Source organism: Sus scrofa, chromosome 6, assembly GCF_000003025.6.
Source record: "Sus scrofa isolate TJ Tabasco breed Duroc chromosome 6, Sscrofa11.1, whole genome shotgun sequence".
Taxonomy (NCBI): domain Eukaryota; kingdom Metazoa; phylum Chordata; class Mammalia; order Artiodactyla; family Suidae; genus Sus; species Sus scrofa.
The window spans coordinates 65,326,872-65,349,439 of record NC_010448.4 but is presented as its reverse complement, the minus strand read 5'-3'; the positions used below and the strand labels follow the sequence as shown (position 1 = coordinate 65,349,439).

Sequence of the window (22,568 nt, the reverse complement as noted above, 5' to 3'; positions counted from 1 at the left end):
TGATAGTGCCATCCGTCGGTCAGAACATCCCTGGACTTTAAGCAGACGCAGTCCCCAGAGGTCACTTCTCCACTGCTTCCTGGGCTCCAGCTGCCACCTTGCCAACACATGCCCTGATCACAACATACAGTGGCCAAAGAGAATGGAGGGTCCCAAACCCGCCAAGACAAGCCCAGCCCCCCACCCCCATCTCTGCCCCTCACAGAGGATCGATGCCTTGAACAGGGAAGCGCATCACTGTCCCTGGGAGGGACAGGTGTCCACACAGATGACTTTGAGGCCCTTTTGGAAAAGGAGGAGGACTGTCCCCGCCAGAGCAGCTGATGCGCGTGGGCCGGGATGAGGTGGAGGAGGGGTTGGCCTCCCCCGGGCCTTCCTGCCGCACAAAGGCTTCCTCCCCACCGAGCAGGAGACCCACGTGAGCCGTGCAGCCACAAATAGCGCAGGAGAGGGCGAGCCCTTTGTAGCCAGTGAATGGCCTGATGGGGGTCCAGCGGCAGGAGGGAGGCAGTCGGGGCATCCAGCTGGGAGATGAAGGGTCCCGTGGGCCTCGTCTTCCGTGAGGCTCCTCTTCCGCAAGTCCCAGGGGTGGGGACCCTGGAAGTAAGCCCCCGACTCTCTACACAGCCCTTCCCGGTGGTTGGCGGCCTCTGATCACCATCTGACACGGCTCCAGCATCCAGGGCTGGATGCTGCGGGAGTTTTTGGATGAGCCTCCGACCTGGAATTAGTTCAAGAGCTTCGTCGGAAAGCTGCTGCGTGAATGTCATTGGGGTGCCCCCAGCGTCTGTCTCTCATCTGCCCTCCCGCCCCACCCCACAGGCAGAAACACCTGTGCTTATTCTGGAAAAGGAGGCTAAGGGCTGGCTCCCCGCCTGCAGGCAGAGACCAGGACATGACCAGGGGTTTCCCAGTGCGCCCCTCATGGGGGTGGGGTGGGGGGACTCTGCACAGAGAAGCCCCCCATGGAGAAAAACCACCTGAGCTCTCTCGTGCTTGCAAGGGGTGGGGGTCTCCTTCAGAGTGCCGCCCCCACCCCCTTCTCTCTGCACCCTCCGACCCAGCGAAGGCTAAGGGGGAGGGCAGGAGGGAAAAAATCCAGTTGGCAGAACCCCAGCCCCTGTGCCAGGTTGCCGGGTGCTTTGTCTCACAGAAGAGGGAGCAGGGGCCCCCAGCACCACCCCTGCCCTGGGAACCCCATCTCCCCTGGCATCTGGGGCGAGCTCGGGAAGCCCACTCAGGAAGGGGGCGTAACTCAAGCCGGACCACTCAGCTCTGGCCGTCCCCTGGCTCACACAGGGGCTGGGACCCGGTCAGGACCCGGTCAGCACCAGTCCTGATGCATTCACAGGTGCAGGAAGCTGGGGGGACCTGCCCGGAGCTGGCATCCTGCCCCTGCCCACAACCTGAAGCGAGGAGAAGCAGACCCTGAGGCCAGGCCTGGGGCTGCAGTTCTGCCACCTGCATCACCTCTTGGGCTGGAGCCAATGTGCCTGGTTTGCCCTTTTCGCCTGCACCCCACAGGGTATTACCCCCCCATCATCCCCCCTCTCAGACGGGGCACCTGGGGTTAAGGAATGGGGTCAAGGTCACACGCTGCTTAGTCACAAAGCTAAACCTCCAACTCAGATCTGTCTGAATCAGCCTGAAATAAATAAAAACTAAACACATTTCATCAGTTCCAAGGTGTGCCATGGCTTTATAAACCACAAAGAAAGAACAAAATATGTTGCCTATCACATCTGAACACAATGCTGTTTGTTTGCTTGCTTGCTTTTTTTAGGGCCACACCCATGGCACATGGAAGTTCCCAGGCTGCATCTTCTGGCCTACACCACATCCACAGCAACATGGGATTCGAGCCACATCTGTGACCTACACCACAGCTCATGGTAACGCTGGATCCTTAACCCATTGAGCGAGGCCAGTGATTGAACTCACATCCCCATGGATGCTAGTCAGCTTTATTACCGCAGAGCTGTGATGGGAACTCCCCACAATGCTTTCTTATCACTTAGCACTTGATTTTGGAATTCTTAAAAAAAAAAAAAAAACTCAGAGTTATTTAGAGTTTTTGAGTATCTCGTGTCCCTTGTCTACACGTGTAACGAGGAACACGTTCCCAGAATCACCGCACAGACCCCTCACCCGAGTGCATCATGGAGGCTCTTCAGCCTCCCTCGGTGCTGCTTCTCAGTCGCTATTTCTTCCTTCTTCTGTCTCAGAAAACTCCAACCGTGTCCTGCCCTGGTGTTGGAGTCAAGGCTCTGACTCCAACCCAGAGTCCAAAAAGATGTGTGTCTACACGGAGAGAGATTTAGTGCAAAGAATCGGCTCCTGCAGTCACAGAGCCTGCAAGCCCCAAACCCGCAGGCTGCAGATACAGGGAGAGGCACTTCTGAAGTTCAGATCCGAAGCCCATTGGCTGCAGAGTTTCCTCTTGCTGGTGAGTCAGCAGCCCTTGGTTCTGGGCAGGCCTTCGCCTGATTGGACGAGGCCCACCATGCCATGGAGAGCACCCTGCTTCACCCAGAGCCCGGTGATTTAACTGTTCCTTTCGCCCGCAAACACCCTCACAGACACATCCAGAATGATGGCTGGCCGTGTATCTGGGCACCGTGGCCCAGCCCAGGTGACACCTGAAAGTCCTGTGGTCTTGCAATGATGCCCAGGTGCCAGGGCCTCAGTGATGACTCAGGACAGACACATCCTGAGTACCAAGGGTGGCCAAGCTTGGAGCACTGCCTGCCTCCCCAGGCAGCATGTCTGATCAGGACAGAGGGGGCTCTGCTTCAGCCGGGTGAGATGAGGCTGCAGACAGGCCGCCTGGTCTTGGCGACCCCGAAGGCCACGTGGAACCAGGTCTGGGTCAGGGGTCAGGGACGTGTCCCGCCTGCTCTCTGGACACGGGACAGGGCCGCATCTGTGTTTGTGCTGGCAGCAGGCACCGGGCCCCAAGGCTGGTGGCAGCCTCAGGAAAGCAGGCCAGCGGGCGGCATTCCACGTCTCTGCTGGGTTTTGGTTCCTCTCACCGACAGACCCGTGGGCTCCTGCCCCTGGGACCACAGTCCCCCTCTCAGATCCCCGTGAAGCCCAGCAGACTCGATCCAGAGGAAACCTGTGTCCGCTGGCGTCTGACAGCACATCCGCATGTTTCGACCCGACTCGGTTTCTTTGCCCGTTGGTTGAGGACCCGGGGTGGAGGCAGTAACCCAGGCGGGGACCTGGCAGCATCGAGGCCGAGCCTTGGCGGGGACTGGCCCTGCCCAACCAGGACTAGCCTCTTCTGGGGCTTGGGGAGCACAGCCCCACCCATGCTCTGGGAACCCCTTGACCCAGCCCCTGTCCCCCAAACCTCTCACCACAGCAAAAGGCAGACAGGGTGGCAACGCCCCTCCTGCTACCAGGCTGGGGGCTTGGATGCATGTCCCCTAGACGCAGAGGAAGGAAGAAGGAGACACAAGCAGAGAGAGGGAAACCTCGGGGAGAAAAGGGAAGAAGCGGTGTAGCTGGAGGAGCAAAAGAGGCAGGAATCCCTGGTGCCTGGGTGGGGGGAGTCCCCAGAGAGCCACCCTGAGGGGCCTCCAGGGCTTGGGTACTGCCTGCGCCCCCTGGGCTTCTGTTCCCCACCCTGGCAACAGGGATTTGGACCAGTAGATGAGCCTACAAAAGAAGAGGTGTTTCCTAGAAGTCCAGGGAAGTGTGGGGCAAGGAAGGGAGGGACAGACAACCCCCCCACACCCAGTCCCAAGTCCCCGTGGCACCTCCTGGGTCCCAGCGGGCCGAGGCCCAAGCACAAGGAGCTGGGCTCACCCGCCAGGTGGGAGGGTCTACACTGGTGAACCCAACGAGGGTCCGGGCTCCCGCGTATACGCAGGAAGGTCCCTGAGCCACAAATGAGCTTGGAAAGACCAGCAAAGGAGACAGAGAAAGCTGGACGAAGCCAGACGAAGCCAGACAAATATCATATGCTCTTGCCTGTAGGTGGAATCTTAAAAAAAAGATACAAATGAAGTTATTTACAAAACAGAAATAGGTCTGGAGACAAAGAAAACAAACTTACGGTTACCAACGGGGAAAGGGGGGGCGAGATAAAATAGAATCTCTCTGAAGAAATAGATACACACAACTATAAATAAACTAGATAAGCAGCAAGGAATAAAGGCACAGCACAGAGATCTATGCCCCCTATTTTCTAATAACCTACAAGGGAAAAGAATCTGAAAAAACATATCTATGAACATACATGCATTTATGACTCAATCACTGTGCTGAACACCTGAAACTAACAGAACACTGTAAATCAACTAGACCTCGATTTTTTTTTTTTTTTTAAGTGTATACTTTTAAAAAGACCAGCCAAGGGGAGCGGGAGTGAGCCAGTCCCAGGCCGGAGGCAACACTCCGGGCAGCAGAAACACAGCGCCCACTTCCCCGGGGACAGAAGCCACGGGGACCCCCAGGGAGTCCACGCCGTCTCCAGGGGAGCCCAGGCAGTGACACGGGCGTCCCTGCAGGCACCGCCCAGCAGGCCTGCTCCCCTCCAACAGCTCCGTACTGAGAGCAGCTGCCACTGCTCCTTAATTCATCTTTTTTTTTTTAATAATTTATTTTCTTTTCCCACTGTACAACTGATTTCACTCCCCGGCGATCGGCAAGGTGTCCAGAACCTGAGAAGCTGAAAGTGCACATTTTCTGAAGAAGGAGCTGCTGCTCACCCCACTCCCGGCCTGCCAGAGGGTCTGAAGCTCCCCAGAAAAGAGCCACTTTCTCTGCCCCCACCGCACCCACCCCCAGCCCTGAGCGCGGCACCCGCCTTCCGACTGCTGCCAGGAGCCACCGCAGCCGTTCCCTGTCTCATCCTGCCCCCTGGCGTTGGGGACAGAGACACCAGACCCTGGTGGGTGAGGAGGCCCGGATCCGTCAGGGCTTTCCCTCCCTCGGGGCTGCCTGCTCAGCCCCCAGCCCCGCCCTGGAGTCGAGGTCCCTCCCTGCAGAGCCCCAGGTGCTGGAGAAGTGGGGACACGGATCCTGGGCCCGACCCACCTCCTCCTTGATCTGTGGTCTTGGGCCAGTCACAGCCCATCTCTGGGCCCCAGTTTCCAGGTCTAAATGGGGCCAAGAGAGAAGCTCTCTGCTGAGAGATGGAAGTGTGGGGCAGTGAGCAGGGAAGGCTGTAATCCACAGAGAGCCTTAGAACCAGCCTCACCCCCAAAGTGCTCAAAAAAGCCACGCAGACTCACTGTGCTTGTCCCCTTAGCATGGGACTCAGATGCCGGAATGTCCCCAGTGTTATTTCCTCAAAGTTATGGGGAGCCTGCTGGGGACCCCACTCCCATCCGGGCACATGCCACTTGGTGTGGACATCCCATTCTCTGCAAAGGGGAGGCTCTTGTGCTGGTCAGAAGTTGGGGGCACCCCACCCCTTGGGACACCTGTATATCCACTCCAGCGCCAGGTCCGGCCTCTGCTTGGCCCCCCTACCCCGCTCAGCATCTCTGGCCTGAGCCCTCCATCAGGGCGCTGCACCCTGACTCCACGGTTCAGGGTCCATGGCACAAAAGTCGCACAGGTGGGAGGCTCAGGAGCTGGGTGGGCGTCCCCAGCCTGGACCACAGCCCTCAGCAGCAGCCCTGCTATTTCCAGAGTCAGCAGTACATGGCTCCGAGCGTCCTGGCAGGGAAATCTAGAAAGCAGTCGCTGAAACGTTCACCCTTCAGACACAGAGGTCTGCCTGCAGGCGGTCAGGTCACCACCAATTCAGGTGCGTGGAACCATCACAACTTTACTGACCTTGAAATATGTTATTTTTTTAACACTCCAGGGAGACAATGACCAGCGGGCCACAACGTCTCTTGGGGGGTACACATAATGAACTTCTCAGCAGACAGGGAAGGCTGGCCTCTGGTCTGGACAGGTAGCTGCGGTCGTTCTGGGCTGGAGAGAGAAGCCTCGCTTGGTCCCCGCGTGGCCTTGGGGAGGGGACCAGGCTGAGCTTGGCAGCCTGGTGTCCTGTTTTCATGGTCACGGCAAGATGACAGGCGTTGTCTTGCAAATCACCACCGAGCCTCTGCCCCGGGCCTTCACTGGCCGCTGTCCGGAGCAGCACAAATATTAAAGCATCATTATCTGCGTGCCTCTCTGCTGGAAGGCTGTATCCTCCAAGCAACAGCATCAAAAACGTTTAGTAAATTAAAAAATCATTCAAAAGAACGTCTCTCTCTCACAGGGAGAAGGGCAGGGTGCCCCTTTTGTTCCCGAGAGGAAAAATGTTCTCTAAAAGCTTTGTCATCAGGTACATACAATGGGCATTCGTTCCAGGGAATTCAGCAGAAATCAGGAAAAAGAGATCAGAAAGTTCCAACCAGCCTGTGCGAGGGGGAGTTACAGACCACGGAGCCATGCTGTTCTGGTTTCCCTCCTGTCTGTGTGTGCCTGTCTGTCTGTCTGTGTGTCTCTATGTCTGTCTGTGTGTCTGTGTCTGTGTGTGTCTTTCTGTGTGTCTGTGTCTGTGTGTGTCTTTCTGTGCGCTTGTCAGTCTGCCCATGTGTGTCTGTCTATCTGTGTTTGTGTGTGTGTCTGTGTGTCTTTCAGTGTGTGTGTCTGTCTGTGTGTGTGTGTGTGTGGCTGTCAGTCTGTCTGTCTGTCTCTGTGTGTGTTTGTCTGTGTGTGTCTATGTGTCTGTGTATCTTTATGTGTGTCTGTCGGTCTGTGTCTCTGTGTGTGTCGTGTGTGTCTGTGTGTTGCACGTGTGTCTGTGTGTGTCTTTGTGTGTGTGTGTCTGTGTGTCTTTGTGTATGTCTGTCTGTGTGCATTGTGTGTGTGTGTGTCTATGTGTCTTTGTATCTTTCTGTGTGTCTATCAGTCTGTCTGTGTCGGTGTGTGTGTTGTGTGTGTGTCTGTGTCTGTCTTTCTGTCTGTGTGTGTCTGTCTTTGTGCGTGTGTCTGTCTCTCTGTCTGTGTTGTGTGTGTGTCTTTCTGTGCGCCTGTCAGTCTGCCCGTGTCTGTCTGTCTGTGTTTGTGTGTGTGTCTGTGTGTCTTTCAGTCTGCCTGTGTATCTGTGTGTGTGAGTCTGTCTGTGTCTTTCAATGTATATGTCTATCTTTGAGTGTGTGTGTCTGTCTGTCTGTCTCTATGTGTGTGTGTCTGTCTGTCTGCATCATGTTATGTGTCTGTGTATCTTTCTGTGTGTCTGTCAGTCTGTCTGTGTGTGTGTCATGTGTGTGTCTGTGTCTGTCTTTCTGTCTGTCTGTGTATGTCTGTGTGTGTGTGTGTGTCTGTCTGTCTTTCTGTCTGTGTCGTGTGTGTGTCTGTGTGGGTCTGTGTGTCAGTCTGCACATCCATCTTTGCGTGTCTGTGTGTCTGCCTGTGTTAGAGTTTAATCTGGCCTTTGTGCCCCACTTGCGGGCTGTCACCCCTAAGACGTGCTGCCTGATAGGACTGTCGTCGCTTCTGGGGGCCTCCGGTCGCCCTGCGTGGTCCAGTGAAGTGAGGTGGGGGGGAGACAGCCTCTCCTGGGAGGCTCGGGGTGGGGCTGGCAGGGCCAGAAAGAGCAAGCTCATGATTTGGGGGGAATCATTGAGTATCAGTCACCTGGAGACTGAGGTCAGCCATGTGGTCATCAGCCATCAGTCAGTAATCAACTAATGGCTGTCACTCCTCTGTCACCGAGGCTCCCCAACAAGGGCAAGGGGCACCAGGCTCAGGAGAGCCTCCCAGGCTGGCGTCACACATCAGTGCCGAGATGTAAGGCATCCTGACTCCACGGGGAGGGGTCCGCCCCGGGCATGTCCTGGGACCCTGCCCATGCGTGGCCTCCTTGGGCTGATCAGGGCATCCTCTCCCTGCAGAAGCCGTGATCCTGCGGGTAACAGTTCTCGTGAGTTCTGGGAGTCCTTCCAGAGAATAAGCAACTCTGCAGGTGGTCCTGGGGACCCCAGACTTGTGACTGAATGACATCTTGTGTCCTTTAACTTCGCAGCTGGTCTGAAGTCCCCAGGAGGGGTGTATGCGTGCACGCGTGTGTGTGAATCTGTCTTCTGGGACTGAAGCGATGTGTCCTGAGCCTGAAAAATGCATCAGAAAAAGTCACCTCCTCCTTTTCACTCTGAGCTCCTGCGCTGCATTCACCTGAAAATATCCACAGTTCCCGATGGCTCACCATCCATCCCTCAAGAAGGCACAAACCTTCTTAGCTGCTCCCTGTCCCGGAGCCAGCGCCCCAAGAACCGAGACCAGTGTGGAGACCAAACAACATAGCAGGATCCACCTCCTGTTTGGGGCCCAGACTGAAAAGGAGGTTGGAGCGGGGCAGGAGGGCGGCTCCCACCCAAGCGAGACGGAAAGATGGCAGCGGACCGGGGGCAGGGCAGCCCCGGCAGAGGCAGCACCTGAGAGCAAGGCTACGTGCTGACATCCGCTCACACCTGCACATTCGCTCACACCTGCGGGCTGTGGGAAGGGGCCCCAGGTAACCTGGGGATACCCCTTCAGTTCTCGTCCGGCATGCAGCTGCCTCGGAACGCAGAGACCTGCGTCGGTTCTGATTCTCAGAAAGCAGGATGATGGGGGTGCCTGGGCAGAGACGGGGGGGACAAGCAGACACCTTCAAGGAAGGGAGGTTCCTGCGGGCAGAGGAGCCATCCAGTGTCAGCAGAGGCCAGCCACTTGCATTCTGCTCCCTGTGCCAGACCCCTCTGACCCAGGTGGACGGGGGGCCTTCTGGCAGCCTTAGCGCCCCAGCTCACAGGCAGACCCACGGGTTGTGTGGCCACAGGGGATGGGGGAACAGACCTTGCCTGCTTCCCAAGCAAAGGCTGCTGCTGCAGAATCCCTCCAACTCCACAGCCCCGAGAGCAAAATTGCATGGTAATGGCTTTCCAGGCTTTCAAGGGGTTGAAAGGTGCCTGGAGGGAAGGCTCGGGCCGGCCGCACACCCACTGCCCCGCTGTCTGCCCTCCCACCCCTTCGCCGTCCCCTCAGAGGGGCTTCATCACCTGGACATCTGGGGAGGGTGTGGCATCTTGAAACGTCCCTGCAGTCAGGTGACACTCAGAGGGTGTGGAACCCGATGATAATTAACCCGTGAGGCTCTGGGTGGGATGAGCCTAGACGAGGTCAGTTGTTCCTGGCACTAATTGGTTCCATGTCCCACCAGAAAGGGACATCAGTGAGAGCCGGTAGAGCCACACCATGCCCTCTCCTGGGTGGCCTTCCCCGGGGTCTGGGGGCAGGGTCCTGTGATGCTCTGACTTTGACGAAGGCGACGCCTTGAACACCCCGTGCCTGAAGAGCAGGTCATTCCTGCGCCCGGGCTGTGTGCCAGCTCGGCGGCAGAGGGAAAAGCACCAAGTCAGTGACAGCCACGTGCATGGGCTCATTGGCTTCATTGGCGGCTGTCCCTTACGTGTCATTGACATTGAGCCAAATCAGCCAAGAGGGCGAAGGAGCTCGCAAGCACTTGTGCGTGGGAGGCAGAGAGAAATCTGCCGCGAGAGACTAATTTACACCTTCCCTTCCACGCCCGGGCCTCGCTTCATGCTAATATGATCATACGCTGATTTCCGCCATTGCTGCCCCTGACCCGCGAGGGCCAGCGCACCCAGCAGGGAGCTCTTCCCAGAGGGTCTCATAAAACAGCATTTTCTGCATCTTGCTGGAAATGTAGCCTTTTCCAGGCTCTGCAGATCCCTGGAGTTCAACTCAAAGGACAAGGCCACTGCGATTCCCCTCCCCAGCCAGGGGCTTTGTCCCAACACAGCTAACCGCTTGGAGCTTCAGCACCAGGACAATGATGGGGTTCAAGGCCTGAACGTTCCGTGCTGACTGCGGTTCCGTTAATACCCGGCTGTGTTCCTTGTGTTGTCAGGGCAAATGGGAACCCAGCGGTTCCTGAGATTCAGCTGCCTGAGGTGTTTCTCTGCCGCTTCGAGGCATGTTCTGGGGTCCCTCGGATCCCAAGCCCCCCGACCCAGGCCCCTTCTCAGGAGCTCCCTGCCAGCGATCAGTCAAGCTGTGTGATTGGCTGTGATATTTCTCAAGGCGCCAAAGCACAGCCCACACTCAGAGGTCGATGAATGTTGGACAAATGAAACGAATGGATGACGATGGCAGCTACAGTGCATCGAGAAGGCATCTGGAGACCCTTCCTGGCTGATTCTGGGGATCTTCCACCCAGCCAGTGTCACTGGGGCGTGAGGCTTTATGGGGACTTCCTGACTACCTCCCCAAGTGGTGTGGAGCTGCTCTCCATGAAGACAGAAACACGGTTAGATTTTTAGAGCACACACGATGAGCTGCAGAGGAAAGCCAGAAGCCCAGAATGGAAAGCCAAGCGAACGAGGAAAAACAAGATGAAGGAAAAATTCTGAAGAAGGGAGATGCCGCGTTTCCTGCCAAGAAGGCAGAGAGGATATGGCACCAGCGTGGGGAGAGGTCTCAGAAGAAGCCTGGCGTCTGGCCTGGATGATAACCTTCCCCTGCCCATGAATTTGCTGAAACACAAGCCTGTGTGACAGACCCGCCATTGACCCCTCTTCCTGGCAGGCTGCAGGAGACGAAGCAGAAAATGACCTATTGTTCTCAAACGTTTTAATGTCACGGACTATTTGATAAGCCCGCAAAGCCACCGACAGAAAAGGCACTGATGTTCCATCACTAATGAGATCCATCAGAGCCCCCTGGGCTCCTACACACAGACACCGGCACACCAGGTCCCGTACCTGCATCTCCTCCACCTCTTGGTAGATGTTCCTAATATGTTTAAAGCCCAAGGCCAGTGCCACCTCCTCCAGGAAGCCTTCCGTGACCAACCCCACTGCACAGATTGCTTCCTGCTCAGCGCCAGTGGCCCTTCGGAACGTCTTGGCCCTTTCCAGCATCACAGGAGCTCTGTGCCTCTCATGTGCCCTCTGGGACTCTGAGGCTAATCGTCCTTGTCAACCCCCTGTAGGTGCCTGCTGCCTTGTAGGACCTTGGCAAATGTGCGTGGGGTTGACTCCTGCGAGGAATTAGACGGCTGCACAACTGCAGGGTTGTGACTGCCCTGTGGGACTTGCCCAGCCGCGTCCGGCAGGAGAGCTGAGCTACCGAGCAAACTTTCTTCCACGTCAAAACAATAAACATCAGGCTGTGAGCTTTCTCTTTTGCTTTTTAATTGCTGCTGAAATTGACCACTTTTTCTTCCCCCTATAAACTTTGTTTCTTAGAGCATTTTCAGGTTGACAGCAACATTGAAGGAAAGATACAGAGACTTCGCATGTCCCCCAGCCCCAACGTCCCCACCAGAGGGAGGTGTCTGCTACAGTCGATGAAGCAACGCCGACACCACTCAAGGTCCATCGTTTTACACTAGGGTTCATGCTCGGTGTCGGATGTTCTAAGGGTTTGGACAAGCTTATGATGACCTGCAGCGATCGTTACAGCTCAGCGCCCTAAAAAACCCCTGTGCTCGTGACCCCGATCCAAAAGGCAGAGGAAGATGATCATGCCGCCACTTCAAATGGAAGTTTTCTTCAAGTTTTGTGTGTCATGTGTGACATCCAGCAAAGTTTTGAGTTCCCCATAACATGTTCATGTTGGTATTAAAATAAAATAGTACTTTTGTCAAACTTGATTGGGGTATTAAAAAAAAATCTCTCCCCACCTAACCCCCAGTTAGAAAGCACCCCTCTTTTTCCATCTCTGTAGTTTTGCCTTTTCCAGACCATCCTCCGGTTGGACTCATACACTGTGCCATCTTTTCAGATGGGCGTCTTGCCCTTGGTAACACGCATTTAGGGTCCTCTATGTCTTTGCCTGGCTTGACAGCTCATTTCTTCTTAGCCCTGAATTATGCTCCACGGTCTGGATGCAGGGCAGTGAATTTATCCATGCACCTACGGAAGGACGCCTCAGTTGCTTCCGAAATCCAGCAATTTCGCCTGAAGCTGATATAAACATCCATGAGCAGGTTTTGCGAAGACACAGGCCTTCAGCCCCTTTGGGAAAATACCAAGGAGCATGACTACTGGGTCGTACGTAAGAGTGTGTTTGGGTTTGTCAGAATCTACCCAGCCGTCTTTCAGAGCGGCTGCGTCCTGTTGCCTTCCCTCCAGGAACAAACGAGGGCTCCGTCTGCTCCACATCCCACCGTAAGCCTTTTATTTTTTCTGCTTGTGGTTTTTCTCTCACTTAAAAAAAAAAAAAAAAAAAAAAAAAACAAAAACCTGTTACATCTTCCTTTTAAATACAAAGGGTCGGGTTATAAGGGACAATCCCTCATCGCACAGGCTACCGCCTGCTGGCACTAATGAGATGTGTTCCAGACCAGGGGTGGTCCCAGTTGATGAATCTGCCAACTGCTAATCAGTGGAAAACCCTCTGACTTTCTCACCGGCCCTGCAGGGTTGCCCCGCTGGGTTCGTGAAAGGCAGATGCTAAGCTGTGGACACACCAGGGCTCAGCAGGAAAGTGGTGTCATGGACGAGAATACAGTATCCTCGGAATCGTCAATCCTCGGCTTCTATGTGCCATCACTGCCACCCATCACTGGCGAGCACTTCCTGGGCCAGCATGTCCCAGCCACGGGGTGGGTTTGGGGACTGCGGTTGTGAGTAGAACACAGTCTCCGCCTTCAGGGAGCCTGCGGTCCATGTGGGGGACCAATCGCCAACAAGGACCAGCATCCTACCTCCTGCCACCATGAGGACGCCCTCTTTGGGCTGCTAACCCTGAAGGCGCAGGGGTTCCGGGCGATAAGGAAGAAAAAGAGATACACAGGGCCCACAAAGAGGACCCAGGAGGACATGCAGGGGCGTGACTTGGGCTCTGCCCTCAGTGAGGGGTCACATCCCAGCGTGGCAGCTTGGGGGGTGGGGAGGGTGGGGAATCCAGGAAGGACTCCTCCCCACCATGAGGGGGGACCTGGGGGGCAGGGGTGGGGGGCACTCTGCCGGTCACCAGTTACTTGTCTATTTGCTCGGGGCGCAGGGGACCTGAAAGGGGCTTGGGTTCTGGAGGGCAGAGGTGACTCCCGACCAACGTCCTGTCACTTCCCCCAAGGAGCCTTATCTGACCTCCCCTGAGTGGGTCTGACACCCCATGTGCCGCCCCTGGTGTGGCTTCTCCCCCATGGCTCTTACCACGGTTGTACATTGCAGATTTTCTCATGCGATTATTCCACCGATGCCCATCCCCCAAGACCAAAGCACCAAAAGAGCCAGCCTGGCACGAGCTCATCACCACTGTGGACTCCCCACATTGAGAGCCAGAGAGGGAAGGGTGCAGCATGGCGCCTCAGCAGAGAGGGGAGAAGGGAGCCAGCCCAGGACCACGTCCTGGAAGAAGCATGCAGGATGCTATTTTTAAAAATCCCAAGAAACCCTCTAATAGGCAGACTTGTCTTGGGCATTTGGCAGGGACAGCTGCTACTGTCCTCCCTCCCAGACACAAAGTCGAAGCCACACTGAGGTTTGAAGAATGAATTTGCCAGGTAAAATGGGTGGGGGGGCTGGGGAGGGGGGAGCCCAGCGGAGAGGGAGGAGGAGGAGCAGCAGGGCTAGATGAGTCCAGAAGCCATCCCATAGAGTCTTCTGTGTATTCATTCAACCAACAGTCACGGAGCGGCTGCCCTGTGCCAGGCGCTGCTCTGGGCCAAACAGGTTCTTTGAACTCTGTTGGGCTTGAACCTAGAAGCCACGAGGAAGCCGGTTAGCAGGGGCAGGCCTGGCTCCTGTGGGCAGCACCCACAAGGGAGGGGCGGCAGCTGTGGGGCCCTGCTGTTGACAAGCAGCAAGAACCGTCGCTGTTTGGATGAGGGCCGTGAGTGCCCTCCAGCTGTCAAGGACGGCCCTGGGCAGCTGGAAACCCAGGTGGGCAGTGGGGAGAGGGGAGCAGAGTCCTTTGGGATGTTCGACTCAGAACCACCGGGAGAGGATCCGCCAGCCATGCCTGTTCAAGCAGTGTGGTGTTTATCTCAACTGACATGAACCAAAAACAACCGTGGGGCCAAAAACTCTAGTGATCAACCCACCTCTAGTTTATGAGAACTCAGAGCTCTCAAGGAGTCCAGGATAAAGCCCTGAACCCAGCTTATGATGACACCAATTTTAGTGGAAATGGGACAGGTTAGGTATTTAACATGGTACTACTTTGTTTTAAATGGCTGGTAGTGATTTTATCAGTTTTCTCTTCAAATGGATTTCCTGCCAGGCCACCTTCGTCTGTTCCCTGGGGCGTGTACCATGAGGAACTGCCCTTGGTGAGAAACGCGAGGCTGGGAAGGAAAGTGGTCAGGACAGGCAGGGAGGTGGGCGTGTGGCATTGCGTGTGTGTGGGGGGGTCATGTGCACTAAGGCTGCAAGTGGCTTCACCACTGCCGAAAGCAAAACCCCAGCTGCCTTCCAAGCAGAGGGGCTCCACCAGCTTGCTTAAGAGTGCGTTTCTAAAGACAGGGGAGCCGGGGTTCCCGCTGTGGCTCAGTGATAACAAACTCGACTAGCATCCATGAGGATGTGGGTTCCATCCCTGGCCTCGCTCAGTGGGTTAAGGATCTGGCGTTGCTGTGGCTGTGGTGTAGGTCACAGACATGGCTCAGATCTTGCATTGCTATGGCTGTGGTGTAGGCCAGCAGCTGCAGCTCTGATTAGACCCCTAGCCTGGGTACTTCCATATGCCGTGGGTACCACCCTAAAAACACACCAAAAAAATAATGGTGATGATAATAAAGAAACAGAGGACAGCCTGCACAGAGCTCTGGCGGGATCCTGAAGGGCTCTCACTCCTTAAGCACGGACAAGGAGCCCCAAAGGCATCTCCAGCCTTGGGGGGAGTCACTGGCTCCGAGCAGAGACACCGTGACAGTCTTTGGAATCACGCCTCTGCCAGGGAACCACGCCTCTGCCAGGGAACCACGCGCGGAGGGACCCTCGACGGTACAACTTTCAACCCAATGTTTCCGACAAAACTGCCCGATTTGAATGTTTTCACTTATTTAAAAAAAATAAATAACAAAAGGAAACAATACTTTTTTTTGTGAAGCACGGGTGGTCCCTGCGTCTCTGATGGGAAGGTGGGCGGTTCGCGGAGGCGGGTGGCCCCGGCCCCAGAGCACCGAGAACCGCGCGGACTTCATCCTCGTCCGTGAGCCTCGGCCACCTGGAGCCGACGCACCTGCCCAAGACCCCGGCCCGCGAAGGCCCCCGCGCGCATCCGCCGCCTCGCGACCACGGCGGAGGATGGCTTGGCGCGCCCTTCGCCAGGGACTCCAGCACCGCTCCCGCTGCGCCGAAGGTAGGGCGAGCGCCCGGGGAAACCGCCGGCCTGACGGACGTGGAAAGACCGGCCCGCAGGCGCTTCCCGCCCGCCTCCACGCACACGGCCTGGGACGACAACGGAGCCCCTCGCAAACATGGCCGCCTGCCCCGCTTAAGCGTGGGGACCCCACGGCCCCACGGGAGATGCCCCTCACAAACATGGCCTCCGCCCCTGCCCGCCACGTAAAACGCCGAGTTTGTTGGGGCACGTGCCTGGGACGCCCAGCTGTGATTGGCCAGGTCTCTGGTGACGTCATACGCCGCGGCGCGAGCCGAGAACGGCGGGGTCGCTGCTCCCTTGGAGAGCGTTGGGCAGGGTGCAGGGCCTTGGCGGCGGGGCTGGGGGCGGCAGCGCGCCGCTCACACTCATGAGGAGCCGGAAGGTGAGAGGGCGTCGGCCAGTCAGGAGCTGCGCCTGGCGGGGCAAGGGGTCTAGCAGTCGGTTGTCTGAGAGCTGAGGAGGAGCCGCGGGACGCCTTAGGCGGATAGGGGTCCCTGCCTGGACCTCGACGTCGCCCGTAAGGGGGTCCCGGGCCACGGCCCTGGAAGGGGACCCCCCCCCCAACGTGCCTTCCGGAAGGCGGGCGCCCCCCAGGAGGGAATTCCCGGGACACGCCCCTGGAAAGGGACCCCCCCCCCGGCTACGCCCCCAGAAGGGAACCCCCCAGGGCCACGCCCCTGGAAGGGACTCCCCCGCCCACCACACGTGACGCCCCCCCCAAGAGGGAACTCCTCCTGGCCCACGCCCCAAGGGTGGGGACTCCAAAGCTACGTCCTAGGAAGGTGCGTTCTGGGACCACGCCCCCCAAAAGGGACGTCCAGGGCCACGCCCCTGAAGGGGACGCCCCCCTCCGGCCGCGCCCCCACGGTGGGAACCTCAAGGCTACATCCCGGGAAGGGGGTCCCAGTTCGTCCTGGGATGGAGTGCGGGCTCCGTTTCCAGAACTGGTCTGGCCCGCTGGTGCTGATGCTGCCCAGCCAGAGGTTCCTGTGCTTGCTGCCGCCGCCACCAGAGCCCGGGGTCACTCAGCCCAAGCGGGGGCGCGTGATGAGTGGTCCACCCCAGAGGCTGGTGAGGGTTGAGGGGCGCCAGTTCCTGGCCCTGGGTAGCTGGCGAGCGGTGGGAATTAGGGTGAGGGACTGGCTCAGGATGCGCCCTTGCCTGGGGAGGGGTGGCCTCCTGCCGGTGGGAGCTGCACCTGGGCTTCCCTTTTACTGTTTGTCTCTGTGACTTGAAGTGTGTCTCCTGCTCACCCCGCGAAGATGGGTCATTCCCAGTCTGACGTCTCCACCTTTTGATGGATTTTATAGCCAGTTATCAACTTAGTTGTGTTCACGTGTCATTGTACTTTTTGTTTTTTTCACACTTATATGTTGTTCTCCTATTCTCATGTATCATTTTAATTTAACGATTTTTCACTCTTTAGTTTGTTCTTTCCCTCAGGGGTTGCTCTAGGTTTCCCTATGGACATTGTAACAGTAGAGTCAGTTTCAGATTGTACTAGCTCAGTTCCAGTAAGAGATACAAAATGACTCCTATATAGCTGTGTTCCCTTAACCCACTTTTCCGATGGGGTATTGTGACTATTTAAAGTTAAAAAACCCAGTAATACATTGTGGCAATTACTCTACCTGGTCGGTGGTCATTTGTTTAGCCGCCCCCCCTTGCACCTCCTTTGAACTGTGATGAGCAAACAGGGCACTTTGCTGCATACATAGCATGTGGATTATTGTAGGCAGTTGTCGTCTTAATCACGGGGGTGGGGTGGGGACATACATGTAAACTGTCTTTGATTAGAACACAGCTACCTTTGCTGGTGCTCTCTTTTTAACTGTGGGTTTGGATTACAGTCTGGGGTCACTTGCTTTATCTGGAAGTGTCTGCTTTCCCCTCATTTTTGAAGAGTAGCTTTGCTGGATATAGTATTCTTGGGTGACAGGGGGTTTGTTTGTTTTTCTTTAAGAACTTTGGAGGTGTCTGACTGTACCCTCCATAGCCTGGCTGCCGTTGTTTCTCCTGACTCAGTGGTTTGTTTACTGGGCTCCCTTTGTACCTAAGGAGTCATTTTCCTCTTGCTTCCGAGATTTCCCCCTTGTCTTTGGCTTTGAGCATTTATGTGGTGCTGTGTCTGCTTACAGATCTCTTTGTGTTCATCCCAGGCATTCAGTTCTTTGAGATTCCTGTGTTTTCAGTAACTTGGGAAAGTCCTCGGTCATTACTTCTCCTGCTGCTCTCTTCCAGGTACTCCATTCCCCGTACGCTGCTGTACGAAGTGGTTCCACCATGTGGGCTCTCTGGGCTCGCCTCAGTCTCCTTTCTGATTTCTCTCGGTTCTTGTCAAATCTACAGTCCTTTCTTCAAGTTCACTTATTCTTTCTTCTGCCATTCACATCTACAGTTGAGCCTCTGCGAGTGAATTTTTTTTTTATTTTAGTCATTTTCAACTCCTGAATTCTCATTTGGTTCTTTTTCATGATTTCTATTCTTTGATTAATGATCTCTATTTGACGTGATGTTGAAACCGCAGAAATGCATCTGGGGGCAGGGGGTGGGCTCTGAGGAGCTCTGGTTCTTTGCGTCTCAGTGCAGAGACACAGTAGTAGATAGAAGTGATGAATCAGGGTGCGTGTGAGACGCGCAGGCAGGTAGGCAGGGGAGCGCCACCCTGAGAACTTAGCGGGATAGTTTTATAATCAGAGAAAGAGTGAGTGTTTACTCTTCCTTATTCTTGAGTAAACATCAAGCTTCCATCATCAGCTCCTCCTCCCCGTCGGTTGGGGAGTTTTCTTGTCCCCATGTAGTCAAACTGGGACTGTCGTGGTGCAGTGGAATGAGCACAAAGGCAGCAGCATGTACTAAAATATGAAATCATCTAAAGTTGCAGTATAATGTCACCCTTTCCTACATTTTTGTTTTTAGTGTGTGCAGAGAAGCGTGTCCGAGAAATCATTAATTACCTCCCTGAGCAGGATGTGGGTCTCAGTCTTTGATTGTTTGGAGACCTGGCTTTGCTCCTGCTGCCTGGTTTTGTTGGTCAGCTGGCCCGCTCGATTTTGTTGAAGGAGAAGAGTGTGGTCATTAATTTACAGGGGTCTCCCAGGCTTTCTCCTCTCCTTACAATCCCCGAGCGGAATTAACTGTTTAATCACCTATGTTCGCCCTTTTTGCTCTGTCCCTATTAGTGTCATCAAAGCTTTTTTTTACTTCTTTAAACATGGTTTCTCTTAGTTTCTGAGCATGTTTATGATGGCTGCTTTGATGTTCTTTCCTGATAATCCAACATCTGATTACTCTCAGGCAGTTTTTGTTGCCTGCTTTTAATCTAGGGCATGAGTCTGCTTTCCTATTTCTTTGCATACTTCATAACTTTGTTGAAAACTGGACCTTTTAGGTAATATATTGTGGCAGCTCTGGGTACTGGTCCCCGTCTCCACCTTATTATTGTTTAGACATGGGCGGGTTAACCTAGGGGAGCCCCCCGCCCCCATGGCTGCAGCTCTGAGGTGCTCCTGTGGGGCAGAGTGGGCATCCTCAGTCAGCTGGCGGGGGGCCCAGTGCTCTCTGGGGCGCCCCCCCCCCTTACTGGCCACACCCAGCTCTCAAACTCCACTGGTTGCCAGCCAACGCCTCCGTTGCTTTCAGCCATGACCTGGGGCATAAATTTTCTGCAGACTCACCCACTCACCTTCCAGCTTCTTGGAAGGAATGTTTCTAAGGTCAGTGTTTGCTATTTGTTCTGCCCCCACGGGGCTCCTCGGCTGTGTCTTTCCCTGTTCTTTCCCGCACTGCCTCCCCGATCTTTCCTGCACAGCCCTTGGCCTGCAGTTTGTCTTGATTTTCCTCCCATCTGCCTTTCGTCTTGACCTGTCTTGACCTCCGCTGCTCTTGAGGACCCCAGGCGTGAACCGCTCCGCTCGCTGCTGTAAATGCAGTCGCAAGACATCAAGAGCTCCCTGTTTGATGCCTGCACCCCCGCCAGGCACAGTCTCTGAGCCAGGGCCCCCCTGGGGACAGTGACTGGTGTCTCTGTATGACACCCCTGCTCTAGGACCTGAGGCGTGGGGGAAGGGCTGGGCAGCGGCCCGAGAGCCTCTCCAGGCCTGGACCCACCGGCTCCCCAGCAGGTGTGAGGAGCAGAGGCCCAGCCTTCGTGGTCTGCCCAATGCAGAACCTCTGTTTCACAGGTGGGGGCCTGGCAGAAGGCAGCCCCCCTCGGCAGCACTTGCTGGGGACTGAGCCTCAGACAGGTAGGCTGAGGGCAGCATGAGACCCACTGCCCACCCGCTCCCCTGGGAAGAAGCCCTGGGCCTGGGAGCAGGGGAGGGCGTCCTGGGCGCTGACCTCGCCGCCTAGAGCTCCGACGCCGCAGACTCGCAATTGTGTTGCCACGTCTCTGTCAGTGTTTTCACTTCATGGGTGTATTTTAATACTTTTCACCACTTTCACGGGGGCAGAGGGTCTGAGGAGCACCTCTTGCTGATGGATCAGAGGTCTGTGTGTTCCCACCCTTTTTGGGAAACCACATTTTTGCTCTTGACATCGCAGTTTTAACCAGTCCACTTGGAAGGAGGAAGGCCTCGGTGATGGCAAGTTTCTCATTTAGGGATTGTTTACATGGAAACAACAGGGTTGCCCGGCTGAAGAGCAGCAGTTCTCCAGGTTAGAAAAAACGTGATTGATTTTTGACATTTTGGAGCCAGGACCTTAGAGGTAGTTTTACTCACAGATAAACTAGAGCCAAAGTGCCACCAGAGTTAACTTGCGAATCTAGCGGGCCTGCTGGGTGTCTGTCTGCCCACAGTCATAAAACGTGAGGGCGGGCGGGCCTGTCCTCGGGGTCTCTGACCGGCCTGTGGTCTGGCCCAGCTCGCAGGTGCAGTGCGGTCCTCGGCGCGCCTCCGAGCCCGGAGCTGCTTGGCCCAGGAAGCCCGCGTCACCACGTCCGCTCGGACGGCATGTCAGGTGAGTCTCACCGCCCTTTACACGGAACGTGTCACTCTATTAGAAAGCCTTGGTCGTCGGGAACAGACCAGAGGCAAGGTGAGACAGGCCGTGATTGTCGGGCAGGACCCGCCCTTGGGGCTCCTCGCCCAGGGCCGTGGGCTGCATGCCTCTGCTGGGCAGTCTCAGTGACCTTGGCACAGGCTGTGCTGCTTACCCTACAGGGGAGCAGGGGGGTCCTGCGCCCACTGTCCCGGGTGGCCCAGTGGTCCCAGTTCCAGGGGCTGCTCTCTCAAGCTGCAGCGCAGGGGTCCCGCTGGACTTGGTTTTCCATGAGCGACTGTGGGCTTCCCCTCCCCCAGCCCAGGGCTCAGCTCCTTAAAGCTGCGCTGAGTCAAGTTCACAAGCTTGTTGGGCACGTGATGCTGCCATGAAGCAGAGGCCCCACCTCCTGGGCTCACCGTCTACTGGAAATGAATGCGAGCTGGTTCTCAGGCCATCGTTTTATGTCAGGACCTGCTTCTGCCTTTGCTAAGTGCCGACACCCCCAGGGGAGGGCGTCGGGCGTGTCCGGATCCTGCCCCTTTAGTGTCAGACAGCAGACCACCCTGTCCTAGAAGTCGTGGCTCTGGCAGCAACAGTGTTAAATGCAAGCAGGAGTGGCAGCCTCTGGGGTTGAGGCTCTTGGATTTGCTACCTGCCTGTAATGCGAGACACGTCTGGTCTTTCCTTGTGTTCTTCCGTCCCTGCAGACCGCCGCCTCACACAGAGCCCCCGACAGGCGGACCTCCAAGAAGTTCAAGCACGACAGAGGTCACCTTGGGAAATCAGAATTACAGAAACTAGTCCCCCAGAGTGATGGCACCACCGTGCCCGCTGAGAGCCCACGTGGACCTGAGCCTCTGGCCTTGGCCAAGGCCAGTGCACTGCTCCCGGGAGAGGAGGTGGCAGGCCTCCCCCCGGGACACCGCAGAGCCTCAACCGACACGTGCCCAGCACAGGGTGCTCACCCGCCGGCCCCGCCAAGACCCGGGGCCCTTTCAAGTGGCGAGTCTGATGGCGGTGGCCCCACGCAGGACGGGGCAGTGCTGGACGCAGAGCGGGGCACGCCTGCCCTGCAGCTGGACACCAGCGTCCTTCTGGACGACGACAGCAACCAGCCCATGCCAGTGAGCCGCTTCTTTGGAAATGTGGAGCTCATGCAGGTGAGGCCACTGTCCTGCCCCGGGGGTGGCCCCCAGCAGAGCACCCGCTGGGTCATCACCCCATGGACGGCGTGTGGATGCTGCCTCAGTGCAGAGCAAACCAGGGGTCTAACCCGGGAGGAGTTGAACCCAGGAGGAGGAAACAGAGCAGTTGCCGGGTGGGGTGTGAGTACACGCACGCGCACACACACACACTCACCAGGATGAGGAGCGTTGCCACCGTGGGCGGGCCTGCGTGTGTCTGGGTCCCGTCTGCCCTCCCCCTGGCTGGGCTGGCTTTTGCCTTAACCCGGGGCCTTTCCTCTTTCCCTCATCTTACTGCAGGGGTGCAGGCTCCTGCCAGAGCAGGGCCTGGGGGCCGGGACCCAGTCTTACCCCTTCCCAGGGGGACTGGGTGCTGAGCCCATGTTCTCTTCCCGCAAGGACCTCCCGCCGGCCTCCTCCTCCTGCCCGTCCATGAGCAGGCGGGAGTTCAGGAAGATGCATTTCAGAGCCAAGGACGATGACGAGGACGATGGCGACGATGCAGAAATGTAGGGACGGCCCCACGGCGACTCCTGGGCTCTTGAGTTCAGCTCACAGTCGACAGTGCAGCTGGTTACGGGATTTATACAGAATTTGTCTCTGAGAGCGAAACTGCAGAACTGCCCCGCGCGAGGCCGCCGCGCAGACCCCGCCTGCCTGTGGGAGACTGGCTCCGGTGAACCAAGGACCTTCGCGTGGCAAGCAGCTCGTTCCAGGTGATGTATTTTCTCACATCTGGGCACACGCGGTGGTGGTTGGAGCCACCTTTCTCGTGAATGAGATGCTTTGTGAAAAACATCTTGTATCAAAGCTCTTTAGTTTTGATAAATGCAAGTTTATTTTCCGTAATCAAAATTTGATCATCCTCGGGACCGACTCACTGCCTGTTCTTAGAGAACTTCCTGTGCTTCTCTGCACGAAGCTGACAGCCACCTTGGACGCTTAGCAAAGTACACGTGGGACAGAAATAAAATCTATTTTGAAAGTATTTTTAAAGAAGCGTCTGTCCCCCAGGTGATTTCCTGTCTAGACGTTTGAGAACAGGTCCTCGCTGTCCAACAGCGCGGGGCTGGCTCTGCTTTGGCACCGTGAGAGGCCGGAGGC

At 56.3% G+C, this 22,568-nt stretch overlaps 1 protein-coding gene across 1 annotated transcript; it reads left to right on the top strand.

Annotated features, from left to right (window-relative positions):
- Positions 15,549-22,460, top strand: C6H1orf174 (chromosome 6 C1orf174 homolog). The gene is given in 4 exon segments (NM_001244820.1): positions 15,549-15,676; positions 20,161-20,256; positions 20,988-21,440; positions 21,864-22,460. Coding segments are annotated over 4 exon segments (678 nt in total). The 5' UTR covers positions 15,549-15,661; the 3' UTR covers positions 21,978-22,460.